The sequence below is a fragment of the Bos indicus genome, chromosome 11 (assembly GCF_029378745.1).
Source record: "Bos indicus isolate NIAB-ARS_2022 breed Sahiwal x Tharparkar chromosome 11, NIAB-ARS_B.indTharparkar_mat_pri_1.0, whole genome shotgun sequence".
Lineage (NCBI taxonomy): Eukaryota > Metazoa > Chordata > Mammalia > Artiodactyla > Bovidae > Bos > Bos indicus.
This window is the reverse complement of record NC_091770.1, coordinates 47,219,024-47,235,971: the sequence shown is the minus strand read 5'-3', so window position 1 is coordinate 47,235,971 and position 16,948 is coordinate 47,219,024. Positions and strand designations below refer to the sequence as shown.

The following is a 16,948-nucleotide window of genomic DNA, read 5'->3' as shown; positions in this document are numbered from 1 at the left end:
GCCTCCCTTTAGGGTAGAATGGTCTTTATGTCTCTGGCACAGAGTAGAAACTGAGCTAATGTGTTTGGATTATGAGTCCAGTGAATTTTGAAAAGGACTTGGTCCTGTGAAGTCTTTGGGAGAGGACGAGAAGATGCCTGTTTAGAACAGGTTCAGTTCAGTGTCCGACTCTTTGCGACCCCACGAACCCACAGCACGCCAGGCCTTCCTGTCCATCACCAACTCCCGGAGTTTACCCAAACTCATGTCCATTAGAACAGGTTAGGAATAAGTTTTCTTTCTATTGTCTTAAATTAATTTTTATTGAAGTATAGTTGCTTGAAATGTGTTAGTTTCTGCTGTATAACAAAGTGAATCAGTTATACACACATGTATATCCCCCTTTTGGGGTTTCTTTCCCATTTAGGTCACCACAGAGCACTGTAACAGAGCTCCCGCTATACAGCGTGTGTGTATGTGTGTGTGTGTGTGTGTGCTCAGTCGTGTCTAACTCTGCGACTCCATGGACTGTAGCCCACCAGGCTCCTCTGTCCATGGAATTTTTCAGGCAAGAGTATTGGAGCAAGTTGCCATTTCCTACTCCAGGGGATCTTCCCAATCCAGGATCTGAACCCTTGTCTCTTGCGACTGCAGCATCGTCAGGCAGATTCTTCACCACAGAGCTACCTGGGAAGCCCTGTGCTACACAGTAGGTTCTCATTAATTATCTATTTTATACATGGTATCAATAGTGTATATGTGTCAAGTCCAGTCTCCCATTTCATTCCCTGGCCCTTGATGTCCATATGTTTCTTCTCAACATTTGTGTCTCTATTTCTGTTTTGTAAATAAGATCATCTATAAGGAATAAGTTTTCTTGAGAGTAGGGTTATGACTCTTTGGAGACCTATGATCCCATTTTAAAATCTGAAAAATTCCATTTTGGAGCTAGTTCCCTCAAATAAGAATCAACCATATATCATTTCTAAAAGTTTTATTAAACCATTTAGACTTGAAAGAAGTCACAATAGTTAACACACTTTTAAGTGCGTTCTGTACACCACCAACCCAAATGGATTGAGTTCAGAATTTTTATAAATAAAAAATAAACTTATTTACAGTGAAAAATAAAAACATGTTAGCAAGTTAGATGATTAAACTGTTATCTACAATCAGTTCTGAGACAGTATCAACCTACAGTATTACATTTAAGACATTTAAGATTTCATTAGATTTAAAAAGTCCATAATTGAAGCAGTTAGTTGTAATATATGATTTGTTTCTTACTACGGCTTTTTTTCCTTCTCCAAGCCAGAATTTTTGACCAATTTACACAAAAAGCTTCATTTTCCTTTTATTGGAGGTAAAAGTACAAAAAACCCTTAAAAACCTTTCTCCCTAGAACTATCTGAGGAATAAAGCTATTTAATGCTACAAATGACCCTAGAAAACTAGCTATATAATTTGTACTACTTGTCCTCCAAAATAATGCAGCTTCCTAATTCACCCACCAGGGACAAAAATGGGAGTCAGCTTTGTTTTGAAATCAGTCTTAAAACTTCCACTATCTCTCTAGAAAGCGTCTTTCTATAACAATATGGTTACCACCATGTAGGGACTTTCATTTTTCTGTACTATAAAAATATTTCCATTTCGTAATTCTCTCTGTACATTTTAGGGATTGCTTCTACCTCCTTAGGCAAAACGTGAGGACAGAATGCTTGGCCAGCCAGTTTCAACAGACCAACGAGGGAAAGGACCGCATGTGACAGCCCTCCCCTCGACTGGAGCGAAAATCAAAAGTTGGCTCAGATGAGGTGTGAGCTCCAAAATCCAGTTTAAAATCTGATTTAGAAAAGGCAGCCTAAAACAAAATCAAGTGGAGAACCATATTTTCAAGTCTGCGATTTTGGAAAAGCAACATTCCTCTGAAGCAGGCTATTCTGACGTCACTTGTTAGGGGCGAGAGCGGAACTTAAGGCTAATTGCTGGGCAAAGGGCTGTGGGGGCTGCTGGAGTGTCTTGAATGTTTTGCTCCGGGCGAGCTCATGGAGCGAGACCTCTGTCTGAGGAGTGTCTTTTCTGGAAACTCCAAGTCCTCGAAGATCGCGTTTTCAATGATGCTCGCCGCTTCTGGCCGTTCAGTAGGGGATGGGGACAGCATGTCTTGCACCATGGCATACTGAAAGATAAAAATTGTTTTGTGATGGCCACTAAACCATTGCCTAAATCAGGAGTCCACCAAATATTATGTTTCCATAACTATGTTAAGTTGGTGAGCCAGTTTCTCTTTTTTTCTCAATTAATTTTTATTGGAATACAGTTGCTCTACAATGTTGTGTTAGTTGTGCTGAACGTTGTCGAACCTGGGTTTCTGGCATTGCAGGCAGATTCTTTACCATCTGAGCCACTTGATTCCATAGGGAATCAGTTATAGGTACACATATATCCCCCCTTTTTTGGATTGCCTTCCCATTTAGCTCACCACAGAGCACTGAGTAGAGTTCCCTTTGCTATAGAGAAGCTTCTCGCTGGTTATCTATTTTATACATAGGATCAGCAGGGTATGTATGTCAATCCCAATCTCCCAAGTCATCCCACCCCATCCCACCCACCTCACCTCACCCTCCCTTGTCCATATGTTTGTTCTCTACATCTGTGTGTGAGCAACTTCTCAGCTCTGCCACTGAAATACAAAAGCAGCCACAGACCGTACGTAAACAGGTGGGCCTGCCAGTGTTCCCATGAAATTTTATTACCAAAACAGGTAGCAGGCTGGATTTGGCCTATGGGTCATAGTTTGGCCAAGTCTTGCTCCAAATACACATGGACTATTCCAGGTTAATTGGTTGTTTCCTAATATAAAGGGCCTTAAATCACATCTCTGAAACACAGTCTGACCTTTAAAATAAATTCATCTTACAACTGCATGTGAATGTACAATTACTTCAATAAAGATGTCAATTAAAAAATAATCATACCAAATAGAGACACCGAGAAGGGACATGTGGACACAGAGGGACGGGGAGGATGGGATGAACGGGGAAAGGAGTGTTGATGTACATACACTACCATGTGTAAAAGAGACAGCTAGTGGGAAGCTGCTATATAGCACAGGGAGCTCAGCTCAGTGCTCTGTGATGACTTAGATGGGTGGGATAAGGAGGCAAATAGAGGAAGATACGAGAGGGAGAGGATATATGTAAATGTATAGCTGATTCACTTCATTGTACAGCAGAGACTAACAACACTGTAAAGCAATTATACCCCAATAAATAAAAATAAATCATGCCAGTGGTCAGTACCTAGCCCCTTTTCCTGATTTTTTTCCAACCACTTTAATATAACACAGATTCTTGTGAGTCCCCCAGGAACTGATTCACCACTTTGCAAAATATACAACAAACTAATTTTTAGTAAAATAAACTTCACTTTAAGTTAGCATATCTCTATATTGTTATAAAGTTCATTTTTAATGCAACCCTTCAATATACTTAAAATACTGAAAGATCAATTAGACTTTTTCCAATTTGATAATTAGCCACAAATTTTAATTTTCTTCAACTGAATTTACTAAGAAAATCCAAGAGCCATCAGTGCGTAAATTTTAAAGTGATGTGCTTGTGGACATAATATAAATAAACAAAAACTGCAAAAAGAAACTTCAAACGTTCATTACACACAGTTTTCACTATCAAGACCATTTTAACTTTCCCTTCCCACTATTCTGAATCATTTACTGTTTCTCTGAGGGGTATAATTCCAACACACAAAATCAGGGGAAATGAGTGACTTTTTTTTAAGAAGCTGGTTTTTAAGATCTGTGTCAAATTCATTAAGATAAAGAAATTAATGGCCTGATTATAATGGCAACTTGATTCCTATGAAGGTGGGGTCTTTAGGTTCAGCCTTACTGAAAGGTGTGCACATGCTCAATTGCTCAGTCATGTCGGACTTTTTGTGACCCCATGGACTACATACAGACTGCCAGGCTCCTCTGTCCATGGAGTTTTCCAGATAAGAATATTGGAGTGGTTGCCATGATTGAACCTGCGTCTCTTGCATCTTCTGCATTGGCAGGAAGGTTCTTTACCACTGAGCTACCTGGGAAGCCCTACTCAAAGGCAAGATTGTTACAATCCCTGAATGGGCTGTCATGCAGCATGGAGCAGACTCCTAGCTGCCAGAACAGGGACTAAACTCACAACCCTGCAGTGGAAGGTCACGCTCTTAACCAGGGAATTCCCCAGCCTTTGGTTTAACAAGTTGTATGTTGTTGGGATCAGGTCACTTTCCTCTTTAGACCTTAGGCCTCCTCATCTATAAAATGTGGAAACTGATGAGCTGACTGCTGACTTCACATCCTAAGTAAGATTTTAAAGAAAATAAAAGATGAGAATTATACCAACCTCACGAGGATATTTTTGAGCAAATAGTGGTGGAAATTTGAGATCTCTTACATCAGTTAGGATCTGCAAAGAAAGAAAAGTGTTACTTATCTTTAAATCCATTTTGATATGTTAATCTATTTAAACAGAGATATTTTTTGATACTGTAAGAAAGGCTGAACATTAAGTAGATAGAAAATTTATCAATAGCTTTTTCTGACTTGATAATCTACACATCAGTGCTTCCTGGGCACAGATTTATCTGCCACCAAATCACCATATAATTTACATATATTAGAACTGTACATGATCCTGACATCTGGATTTTAACTGAAAATGGACTGATCTGCATAAAAAATAATTCAATCATTCATGAACACACATTTGTGTTCTTAAGTGGGTAACTTTTTCTACTAGTCACTGATCACTTGTATTTGATATAAAAGGACACAGTGTTCTTTTTGAGTGAAGTAAACTAAGTCAATTGTGCTAAATTCTGAATATAAAAAATAAACTAGCTTTTTGGGAAATTTTCATACAAACAGGATAACAGTGTCTACTTTGTATGATTGCTTTGAGACTTAAATGAGGTAATTCAAGCAAACTATTTGGCACAGTGCCTTAAACTCCTTTAAAACATTTTTATTACTTATTTATTTTCGGTTGCTCTGGGTCTTCGTTGCTACACTTGGGCTCTCTCTAGTTGCAGCGAGTGGGGGCTATTCTCTAGCTGTGGTGTGTGGGTTCCTCACTGTGGTGGCTTCTCTTGTTGCAGAACACAGGCTCTAGGCACATGGGTTTCAGTAGCTGTGGCACGTGGGCTCAGTAGTTGTGGCTCCCGGGCTCTAGGCACAGGCTCAGTAGTTGTGGCTCAGGGGCTTCGTTGCCCCACAGCATATGGAATCTTCCTGGACCAGGGATTGAACCCATGTCCCCTGCATTGGCAGGTGGATTCTTTACCACTGTGCCACCAGGGAAGTCCCTGATACTCCTTTTGTAATGAATCAGTTTTGAGAAATGAAATAAAGCAAGTATGTCTTCATATTTCGTGAGAAATAAGCTAAAATGTACTTAAACAAAAACATGAACTGGGCTGGCATTTGTCACTTCCCACTAAAGGAAAACAGAAACTTCACTAGAAGAATCTATGACACAAGCCATAGAAGGGAGTGTTTCACCTGCTAATAGGTAGGTCCTACCAAATAATGTGCAGATAAATGCTTGAGTCTTGAATCACAGAATTTTTAATCCCATAACATGTTTTTTTTTTTTTTTTAACCTGCTGCCCTTTCATTAAGAAAATGAAATGGGAAGCCACTGGCTGGAATAAATTAGTCATAATACATAATACATATACTTGGCAAAGGACTTGAAAAGATGGTCAAGGTCATTAGTCATCAGAGAAATGCAAAGTGAAACCACAATCTGATTGTATTGTACTCCTATCAGAATACCCAAAAAATGTAAAGACTAAAACCTAAGTGTTGATAAGGATGCCGAGGACCTAGAACTCGCCTACACTGTGGGTGAGAATATAAAATGGCACTTTCTTATACAGTTAAACCATTTACACATAATTTACCAATCCTACCTCCTAATTACCCAAGACTAATGAAAAACAGATGTGTGTCTACAAAGAGACCAGTTTACAAATGTTCACAGCAACTTCCACTTTATTCACAGGTGTTTCCAACAGGTAAATGGACACAGGAACTACGTATAGATACCATGGCATGTTACTTAATAAAAAGGAGAAACTGCTGACACACTGAGTAATGAATGAACCTTAAAACCTTTAAGGTGAGTCAAAGAAGGCAGACACAAATGTATATACATGTATGATTCCATTCATATGAAACTTTCTAAGACAAAATAGATGAGTGGTTGCTTGGAATCAGGATGGGATGAAAGAACAGGAGACTGACTGGGAAGGAACAAAAGGCAACTTTTGGGGATGATAGAAATATTCTGTATTTTGAATGTAGTGGTCATTACATGAAGGTTTAAAAGTATCAAAATCCCATAAAAATGTAGAAAGTGGGTACACTGTACTGTATGTAAATTATACCTCAATAAAATTAATTTTTCAAAAAACATCTTGGTCAAATCACTGAATAGTCTCTTTTACATTCACTAATAGAATCTCAGAGGGGTTCTGGCTAAACAACGCAGATTTTCTGGAATTCCTTGATGGTCCAGTGGCTAGGACTCTGCCCTCCCACTGCCGGGGGCCTGGGTTCAATCAATCCCTTGTTAGGGAACTAGATCCCACATGCCACAACAAAAGATCAGAGATCCTCTGTGCTACAACTAAGATCCAGTGCAACCAAAAAAAAAAAAAAAGAGTAAACATGGCAGATTTGTTTTTTTAACTACATTTCAAAGTAAACATTTTCACTAAAACAACTCCAAAGAAAGGAAAAACATTTTAAATCTTTAAAATGAGTGCAATGGAAGAAAAGATCACATCTTTGGAAAGAGAGAGAAAGTAGATGGAAACATAGTGTAACTACTTTAGCTCAACAGAGAAAGGTAAACCAGGGTGCCCACGGGGGATAAGGCCAACAGATGGGGAACTGCTTAGCTGTGTGGAACCTGCAGGAGGTGGGGGTGAGGGATGAAGATGGCTGTAGGAGAGCTGTGGGAAGTTCTGTATATGAAGTGATATTATATACCCCCATAGGACACAAAGGGCTTCCCCGACGGCTCAAACAGTAAAGAATCTGCCTGCAATGCGGGAGACCCAGATTCAATCCCTGAGTCAGGAAGATCCTCTGGAGAAGAGAATGGCAACCCACTCCAGTATTCTTCCCTGGGGAATCCCATGGACAGAGGAGCCTGGCAGGCTACAGCCCATGGGATAGCAAAGAGTCAGACAGGACTGAGCAACTAACGCTTTCACTGTTCACAGGACACAGAGGTTTGTCCTTTGAAGAAACTGAACCAAGGCATTCCAAACAGAGGCATGAGGATGAATTGGGGGGTGGGGGGCATGGAAAACAGAACGAGTGAAGATCTTCAACAGTAAGACACTCTCCACCCCTATCCATCCCAATTCTTTCTCAAGCAGGAGAATGAAGCTTCTTCTCTGGAGAGAATGAGGAAAGTCCGAGATGCTAACATATGGGGATGCTAACATGTGGGAGATGCTAACATGTGGGAGATGCTAACATGCTAACACTCGTTCTCCCCCACCTCCACCCTGAAGAAAGCACTGGATCATAACACTTAACAGTCATGTCCACTTCAGGGTTTTTTTCTTTTGGTTGCATGGCTTGCAGGATCTTAGTTCCCTGTCCAGGGATGGAATAGGGATCCACAGCAGGTGAAAGCTCTGAGTCCTAACCACTGGACTGCCAGGGAATTCCCTTTTTTGTTTATTTTTTAATGTCCACTTCTGGTTACCATTTTAGAGCACCATTCTTAAATATGAACAGTCAGGATTGTCAACATGTGAAACACACACACAAATCATTACAAAACTCAGAGATATTAGTAGGGAGAAAGTAAGTGTGACTATAAAGGGGTAGCAAGAGGGATGGAACACTTCTGTATCTAGACTGCAGTGTTGGTTACAGAAACCATAAAGAGATAAAATACCCAGAATACAAAGTACCAATGTCGAATTTATGTTGTACTATAATTATGTAAGACATAACACTTAGAAATTAGATGGAGGGTATTTCTTATATTATCTTTGCAACTTTCTGTGCATCTATAATAATTTCAAACAGAAAGCTAAAAAAAAAAAAAGGAAAGAGACAGTATAGGGGAAGAAATACATACATACATATAATTGAGATTCTCAGCAATATGAAGAGACTGAATTCATGTAAAAAGAGTGCAAATACTACAAAAAAGGAACAATCTTAGACGATAAAAACTGAATTGTCAAAGGAATTACAAAAGTTAGAAGAACAAGTTAAGGAACTTCTGCAAAAAATAGTACAAAAAAACAATAATAGAAAATAGGAGGGAAAAAAATTAGACATTTTTAGGAATAAGTCAGGAGTCCCAGAAAAAACAAAAAAATCAAAGAATTTATCCAAGAAAAATATGAGAAACTTACTAGACTGAAGGATGAATCCTTCTAACTCAAAGAATCTACCAAGTGCTAAGTACAGTAAGTGAGCAGGGGGTGGGCAGGGTTGGTGGGGAGATCTGAAAGGATCTGAGAGGACTAAATTTCACAACGGCACTGATAAAAACTAAATCCCTAAAGCCCTCAGAAAGGAAGATATAACAGGTCCAAAATACCCCATATAAAAAAAAAAGACACATCAAAATGGTATCAGCTTTTCAACAGCACTATTGGAAGCTATAAGAGAACGGGGCAATGCCCTCAAGGTTCTGAAGGAAAGTTATTTTCAATCTAGAACTAGAACCTAGTCAATTTATCAATTATGTATAAGGATAGGGAAAAAAAATACATTTTCAGATACCCGAGGACTCTAAAATTTTCCCTCATACATTCTTTCTGAGAAATTTACAGCAGAATGTGCTCCAGCAAAATAAGAGAGTAATAATAATGAGAGTAAACAAAACAAAACATGAAATCTAGGAAACAAGGGATCCAAGCCAGGATCCAAGGTGATTAACATCTGGGTTGCTCCTACCTACTAGTCATTATGAAAATGCTACTATGAACATCTGTGTACCAGTTTTTGTGTGGACCTATGTTTTAATTTCTCTTGGAGAAATAGGAGTAGAACCTAGGAGAAGAACACGGTCATTCCATGTTTACCTTTTTGAGGATGGGTCACACTGTCTTACACAGTGGAATGTACCACTTTACACTCCTACCAGCAATGCACGAGAGCACTAATATCTCCATATCCTCACCAACACTTACTTTCTGCTCTTATTTTATTCTATGATAGCTATTCTGGATGGTGTGAAGTGGTATCTCACTGTGATTTCAATTCACATTTCCCTGATGAATAGTGATGCTGTACTTACTGGCCATCTGTAATCTTCAGAGAAATATATATTCAAGTCCTTTGCCCATTTTTTAACAGGGTTGTTTGTTTCTTGTTGTTGAACTCTAGTCATCCTTTATATATTCTAGGCACTATTTTTAAGACTTTCAGTACTATACTCCTTAAAGGCAATAGTCATGGTTTAGTTTGAGAGGGGAAAGAAAACTTAACTACGCTTAGTTTTTCAGCTTTTAAGCATATGACTGTGTGGTCATTTGTTCTCTGGAAAATTCTCTTGACCACCACCATCGCCCCACCCTGTGGTTCCCCTAGCTTTGCCCTTATGACAAATTTGAGTGCAAAATATGGTTAAGTTATGATGAATTTAAGCAACAGCAAGAAAACAGACAATTCACCACAATAATTTTTGAAGACTGAGCTTTAAATGGAAGCAAAGAGTCTACAAATTATTTCTCTTCTACTTGCAGTCAACCAAGTTGTTGGTATTAAGAATAGCTTATTTTTCTCTTACAACTCATTCTTTTGTCAATTGAAGAGTATTTTCTTCTGCCTTTTTGGAGGGGAGGGGAAGAACTTACCCTGACCCTTTCCATCTGAGTGCCGAACGGGTATAGTAATTCAAACAGAATGAGGCCCAAAGAAAAGATGTCCACTTTATGAGAGTAGCTGTTGCCATGAATCTGAAATCCCAAATAAAGAAGATTAGGAGAACAGTCACAGAGACAGTATCATGATCATATAGCGTGAGTGAATCCCAACACTGACTTAGTCCCTCCTTGGTTTAAATGTAATCCTGCAGGTAAAAATGTTAGCAAAGAGTTAATCATCTCTGAAGCCTCTTTTCTTCAAGTTACCCACAGCAAGAGTAATTAAACTACTCAGCATCACAGAAGGAAGCCCAGGTATAGCACTGAGATATGCATCAGTAAAATAGGCCCAGCGGAAGCCAGGAGCCAGGAAAAGCTGCCCCCATACCCCTGAGGTGAAGTTTTTCAAAGCCGGCACTATCTAAAGCAAATCTCTCATTTCTGACTATCTTAGTCCTCACCTATTTTCATGAGAAAATCTTCCAAACCACTCATCAACTGTGGTTAGCCCTCATTACGGCACTTAATTATGGACTTCTCTGCATTCTCGGCTGTATTTTTCATGTGTGTTATTTCTTACTCTTCACAACTAGATTATAAAGACCTGGAGGGAAGGGAGCTGCTTCTTTTGTATTCCTACCATCCAGAACTGGGCAAAGTAGAGAGAAGGCGTTAACAAGAACTTATTTGCTAAAAGGAACAAACGAATTACAACCCAACAGACTCTTAAAAAGTCTCATTCAAATTAAAAGTGACCTCCTAGGACTCATAAGAAGCCTTTCATTTGGGAAAATGAAGCTAGCCACATAACTTGACACTTGGCAAAGGCCAACGAAGGCCGGAACTTTGAGAATACTCACATCAATATTTCTTTTTATTTAGTTAGAGGTATGCAGAATCTTAGTTCCCCAACCAGGGATCAAATACCCAAAAGTGAAAGGATGGAGTCTTAACCGCTGGACCACCAGCCAATGCACCAAGATTTTTTTTTAACTCTTATTTACCTAAAAATGCCTATTTTCTTTTACACGAATGACTTTTGTCCAGAAACATGATTTGCAGGTCATAGCTATTTTTCATCAAAACTGTACTTATTGGTTTATTGTCTTCTAGAGTTGAGTGTTACAGAAAACAAGCTCTTTAAGCTGTAACCTCTTTTTTTCCCTACCTAAATACTTTAATACTATTTTTCCTTTATCTTGAAATTCAAGATGTCTAAGTATAGGACTATATTAAAAAAAACCAATTAAATTAAAAAATGAAAATGTTAAGCATGAAAAATAACACACTTAAATAATGCAAACAACTCAGGCAGTCTAGAAGGATACTGTACAACAGTAAAATAAAGGCTGATTCCTATGACTGGTCTCTGATAAAACCTTCCAAAGATAATCTAATCCATTGGTTCTTAAAGTGTGGTCTATGGATCCTTGGGGATCCCAACATCCTTTCAGGAGGTCTACAAAGTCAAGACTATTTTCATAATAATTCTAAGATATGATTTGTCTTTTCACTGTGTTGACATTTGCTCTGCTGAATCTTAGCACAAATTAAGGCAGTGGCACCAAACCATACTAGTAGTAATTATGTTCTTCAGTTTACATACTGGGGGAGTAGGGTGGGAGAAAAAAGAAAGCAAGAAAGAAAAAGCAAGAGAGAAAGAGAAAAGGAGAAAGCAAGAGAGCCAGAGAGAAAGAGAGAGAAAGAAAAAGCAAGAGAAAGAGAAACAGAAAAAAGAGAGAAAATGAAAGTAAGAGATACAAAGAGAGAAAGAGAAAGAAAGAGAGAAAAGGAGAAAGAGAAAGCAAGAGAGAGAAAGAGAAAGAGAGAAAAGGAAAAAGAGAAAGCGAGAGAGAAAGCAACAGCAAGAGAAAGAAAAAGAGGGAAAGAGAAAGCAAGAAAGAAAAGAGAAAAAGAGAAAGAGAAAGTGGAAGTAAGAGAGAGAAGGACAGTTTCACTTAAAATATCCTTGCTGAAGCAGTAAAACTGATTAATTTTATTATGTCTTGCCCCTTAGGCACGCATCTTTTTAATATTTTGTGTGACACAGTGAGCAGTGTTCATAAAGCAGTTCTGCTCCACGCTGAAGTAAAATGCTGTCTCAAGAGAAAGCATTTATGCAATTGTTCGAGTTCCTATGTGAACTTCTCACTGAGCACTTCTCATCGAGCACCACTCTGACTTGAAAGAAAAACTGGTAGACCAACTGTGGTTATTCAGACTTGGATACTTGACAGTATTTTCTTAAAGATGAATGAAGTGAGAATGGCACTTCAAGGAAAACTGACAGTTGTTGCCAAAGATAAAAGCTGAACTTTGAAGTGAACTTCAGAATTTTGGAAAATTTGTGTCCATCACTGGGAACCTGACAGCTTTCCTAATACTTAAAAGCGCTTTCTGGTGAGCTTGGTTGGTGATATTAAAATATTGATGATTTTTAAAAATATTATATGAGATTGAGAGGAATAGGAGAAGGGGGTGACAGAGGATGAGATGGTTGGATGGCATCACCGACTCAATGGACATGAGTTTGAGCAAACTCCGGGGGATAATAAAGGACAGGGAAGCCTGGTGGCTACAGTCCATGGCATTCAAAGAGTTGGACACGACTTAGCGAATAAACAACAACAATACTGAATTGTGACAATTTTTGGAAGACACATAACGTAGAGACCCAATAATTTCCAAATGACCAACGCACAACTTTAAAAACTCATGCATGAAAAAGAGGTCCATTCAAAGTGTGAAATGGGTGTTACAGTAACAGAATACAGAATGTCCACTGCTATGGTTTTAGATTCCACAGGGCAAATGATTCTTCAGAAACTTCAGAAACTTTTGCTTATTGAGTTTTGGTGATGCCCATATCTACCTGGAAATGGTATTAAAATGTTCCTCCCTTCCCCACTGCGTATCTGTTTGAGGTCAGATTTGCTTAATATACTTGAACCAAAATAACATAGTTCAAGGGATTAAATGCAAAAGCAGATATGAAATCTAACCCTTTTAAGTCAGAGAGTAAAGAGCTTTAAAAAAATGGAAATAAATACCACTATTCTCACTAGTTTTCTTTGGGAAAATATTTATTTTCCAGAAAGTATCTTGAAGATTTTATAGATTTAAGACAGTCATTTTTAATTGAATTACTAAAATTTTATAAATTTCTGCTTTCATCTCTAATGTGGCAAATATTGATAGATATAATCTTACAAGAAAAATTATTAAGCTCTCAATCATATTTAAGTATAAACAGGCACTGGCCAAAAAGTCTGAGAACCACTCCTCTAAGCATCTATAAGCTTGTGAATATCATCAGCTCTGGGGATGCTACACTCAATCTCCCAGGATGCCCTGCTCCCACCACTTCTGGTCTCCATTCCATTTACAGTTTTTCCCACAAGGCAACACAGCTCAGCCTGTCCGCCTCTGTTTCCTGCCATGCCTGTGGATGAACACAGAGGGCAGTTCACTAAACTACCTCCAACTGTCTCTGAAAACAGTTCCTACCTAGTTCACATAAGGGGAAATGAGAGTTAGGTTTGGGAGGAGGACATTCAAAGTCTCCTCTAAATTTCTGGGACTTCCTTGGTGGTCCAGTGGTAAAGAGTCTGCCTGCCAGTGTAACAGACACAGGTTCGATCCCTGGTCTGGGAGGGTCCCACCTGCCACAGAGCAACTAAGCTCGTGGGCCACAATTATTGAGCCAGTGATCTAGAGCCTGGGAACTGCAACTACTGAGCCCATGGGCTACAACCGAAGCCCGCTGCCTAGAGCCTGTGCTCTGCAATAAAAGAAGCCACCACAATGAGAAGCCTGCGCATCACAACAGACAGCAGCCCCTGCTTGCCACAACCAGAGAAAAGCCTGCAGCAATGAAGACCCAGCAGAGCCAAAAATAAATAAACACTAAATTTCTGGCTGTTGTCAGGTTCTGGTTCAGAAGGCAAGCACATTTCATGCATTGTGAATATTTTTCTTTATCCACCCCCAATCCAGGTTGCAGGAATTGCACCCTAGCTGTGTTGCCTGTGGAACACTACTATCAGTTTTCATCATTTTCAGATTTTTATTTTATTGGGTATTTGAAATGTAGCACAGATGGAGATTCACAGGGGTACATCTAGCTTGCTGCCATCCTCATTAATAAATTATTTAGGGACTTCCCTGGTGGTCCAGTGGTTAAGACTCTGTGCTTCCAAAGTACGTGGCATAGGTTCGATCTATCATCAGGGAACTAAGATCCTGCAGGCCAGACTTCATGGCCAAAAAAAAAGACAGAGCATACCTAAAAAAACTATTTTAACAAAAATCTATTTATCCTCAGAAGGCAAAGGAAGAGCTCACCTGTTCCGGGCTCATATACAGCTTGGTCCCCACCTGTCCCGTGTGCCTGGCGTAGCCCGGCATTGGGGTCAGAACCATCTGATCTTCCTCGTCTTGGTCCATTGCTGTCACCAGTCCAAAATCCCCAACCTTGACCACATCATCCATTGTAAAGAATATGTTGGAAGGCTGGGAAAAAGCAGGTAAAAGCACAGTGGGTGTGTATGGAGGAGAGACAGGGACGAGAACTATTTAAATGACTACAGAAAATAAATACAGGACACTCGATATTCTCAGGCATCTTTCCCTTTACAATGGACTAACATGAAAATGAAAACAATCCTTCATTCTAGACAAGTACTGTGAATAAAGAAAAGGCAAGGGGAGCAAGTGTTCATTGAACATCTGTTTAAATAAATCCTTAGAGATTCACATTCCCTAGTGTCTAGGGTACTTAATCCTCAATCTCCTTATTCTTTTCTTAATTTTTTATTTTGTATTGGGGGTACAGCCAATTAACAATGTTATGCCAGTTTCAGGTGAACAGCAAAGGGACTCAGCCACACACACACACACACACACACACACACACACACATACACACACGTATCCATTTACCCCCAAACTCCTTTTCCCATCCGGGCAGCCACATAACAACTAAATCTCATTATTCTATACACTCGGCAAGCTCCTCTACATTCTGACCTAAAGGATGATTATAATAATAACAAACACACACAGAGCACTTGCAATAGGCCAGAAGATGATCTAAGTGGTTTATTACTGTTTATTATTATTAACTCATGCAATACTCATAACCCTTTTAGTCCTATTGGTCCCTCCTTCCACAGATATGAAAACTGAGGCCCAGAGAAGCTAAGTAAATCACCCAAGGTCACCCAGTTAGTAAGGAGTGGAGCAGGTTCAAACCCAGGCAGTCTGGCTCCATGAGAAAAGGGTATCTGCTCCACTGCCACGTGTCCAATTCTTGCCCTACGGTAGCAAATCACTACTACATGGTGAAGGAATGAAACAGACTGACCTTTGGGCTTGTTATAAAAGGGAAATGTAGGCTGTCAAGGAGAATAATAAGAGCTCTTAACAACAATCTTTTTATATATATATATATTTTTTTTTTTTCCTGGCTGTGCAGCTTGAGGAATCTTGGTTCCCTGATCAGGGATTGAACCTGGGCCCCACATTAGTGAAAGTGCAGAGTCCTAACCACTGGACTGCCAGGGAATTCCCTTAACTACAATCTTATGTTGTCTCTTCTAATACAGGGTCCCATATACCTTGTCCCAAATTCTAAACTTTGTCCCGAATTCTAAACTCTTATATGCAGCTGCTCATTGGATACACCTAACCATGGGCTCCTCACATTCAAAATCCTGCACAAGAAATATGTCACCCTGGGACTTCCCCGGCAGCCCAGAAGCTAAGACTTCGCCTTCCAATGCAGAGAATCAGGTTGGATTCCTGGTCTTGGGGAGCTAAGATCCCACATGCCTCTTGGCCAAGAAACCAAAACATAAGTCATAGTAACAAATTCAATAAAGACTTTAAAAATGGAATGGTCCACAGCAAAAAAAAAAAAAAAAATATATATATATGCATATATAATATTATCATCTTTTCCTACAGCTTACTCTAACCTCAGCTAACATGACCACCATTCATAGGCCTTTGAAATAAGGGGGAAAAAAAGCCATTTAGCTCATAAAATTTACTTTCGTTGGGCTTCAAATGGGGCTTCCCAACTGGTACTAGTGGTAAAGAATCTGCCTGCCAATGCAGGAGATGCTGGAGATGCAGTTTCAATCCTTGGGTCAGAAAGATCCCCTGGAGAAGGAAATAGCAACTCACTCCAGTATTCTTGCCTGGAGAATCCCATGGACAGAGGAGCCAGGTGGGCTACGGTCCACAGGATCAAGAAGAGTTGGACACGACTGACTGACTTAGCACACAACACCCTACTCTTCCTCAAATAACCCTGTACAAGAGATAGGATTAGACTGTGCTGCCTTCAATTTCCTCACTCCTCCCTTCTCTGGGCTCTGGTGTCAGCTTCTATGTAACCAACACTAACAGACTTTGGTTCCTTTTTGGTTCTCCAGCATCTATCCATCCCTCTATGCTTCTACCGGAAGCATCTGGAAGTGACTTTAGGGATTCCCTTCTTCTGGGCAGCAAGTTCATGGTTCATGTGGGATGTTATCTGGAGGTGGCATCTAGAGCTTGCATCCACCAATAAGCATAATCCCAGCTCCTGGCCAGAAGACTGGTTTGGGGATAGTATTTTGGTCACCTGATGGGAACAGACGACTCATTGGGAAAGTTCCTGATGCTGGGAAAGATAAAGGGCAGAAGGAGAAGAGGAAGTCAGAGGATGAGATGATTGGTCGGCATGCAATGGACATCAACTTGTGCAAACTCTGGGAGATGGTAAGGGACACTGAGGCCTGGTGTGCTGCAGTTCATGGGGTCACAAAGAGTTGAAGACAATCGGCACCTGAACAACAACAGTGTGTCCCTGGCTTATTAATTAGAAGAAAACCCAGGACTTCTTGATCAACAGCAGCAGAAAAAAATACTTTTCTCCCCAGCACCTCCAAAAGACTTAAAACATGGAGCCCTGAGAACTGCTGGCAGTTATGCTGAGACTGACATGTGACAAACACGTGACCAAAATATAAAAAAGTTATAGGGCCTAGAAGGCTTAACATTAGGC

The 16,948-nt window shown here is 39.7% G+C and overlaps 1 protein-coding gene across 2 annotated transcripts in view; it reads right to left on the bottom strand.

The window, feature by feature from the left end:
* Positions 1-958: 958 nt before the first annotated feature.
* Positions 959-16,948, bottom strand: part of EIF2AK3 (eukaryotic translation initiation factor 2 alpha kinase 3) — an 81,812-nt gene continuing 65,822 nt past the window's right edge. For both annotated transcript variants that reach the window (XM_019970273.2, XM_019970274.2), the window contains 4 exons: positions 14,239-14,406; positions 9,886-9,987; positions 4,389-4,451; positions 959-2,161 (listed from right to left, as the gene is read on the bottom strand). In XM_019970273.2, the coding sequence (XP_019825832.2) occupies positions 1,961-2,161; positions 4,389-4,451; positions 9,886-9,987; positions 14,239-14,406 (534 nt within the window). In that variant the 3' untranslated portion in view covers positions 959-1,960. The remainder of the gene's footprint in view (positions 2,162-4,388; positions 4,452-9,885; positions 9,988-14,238; positions 14,407-16,948) is intronic.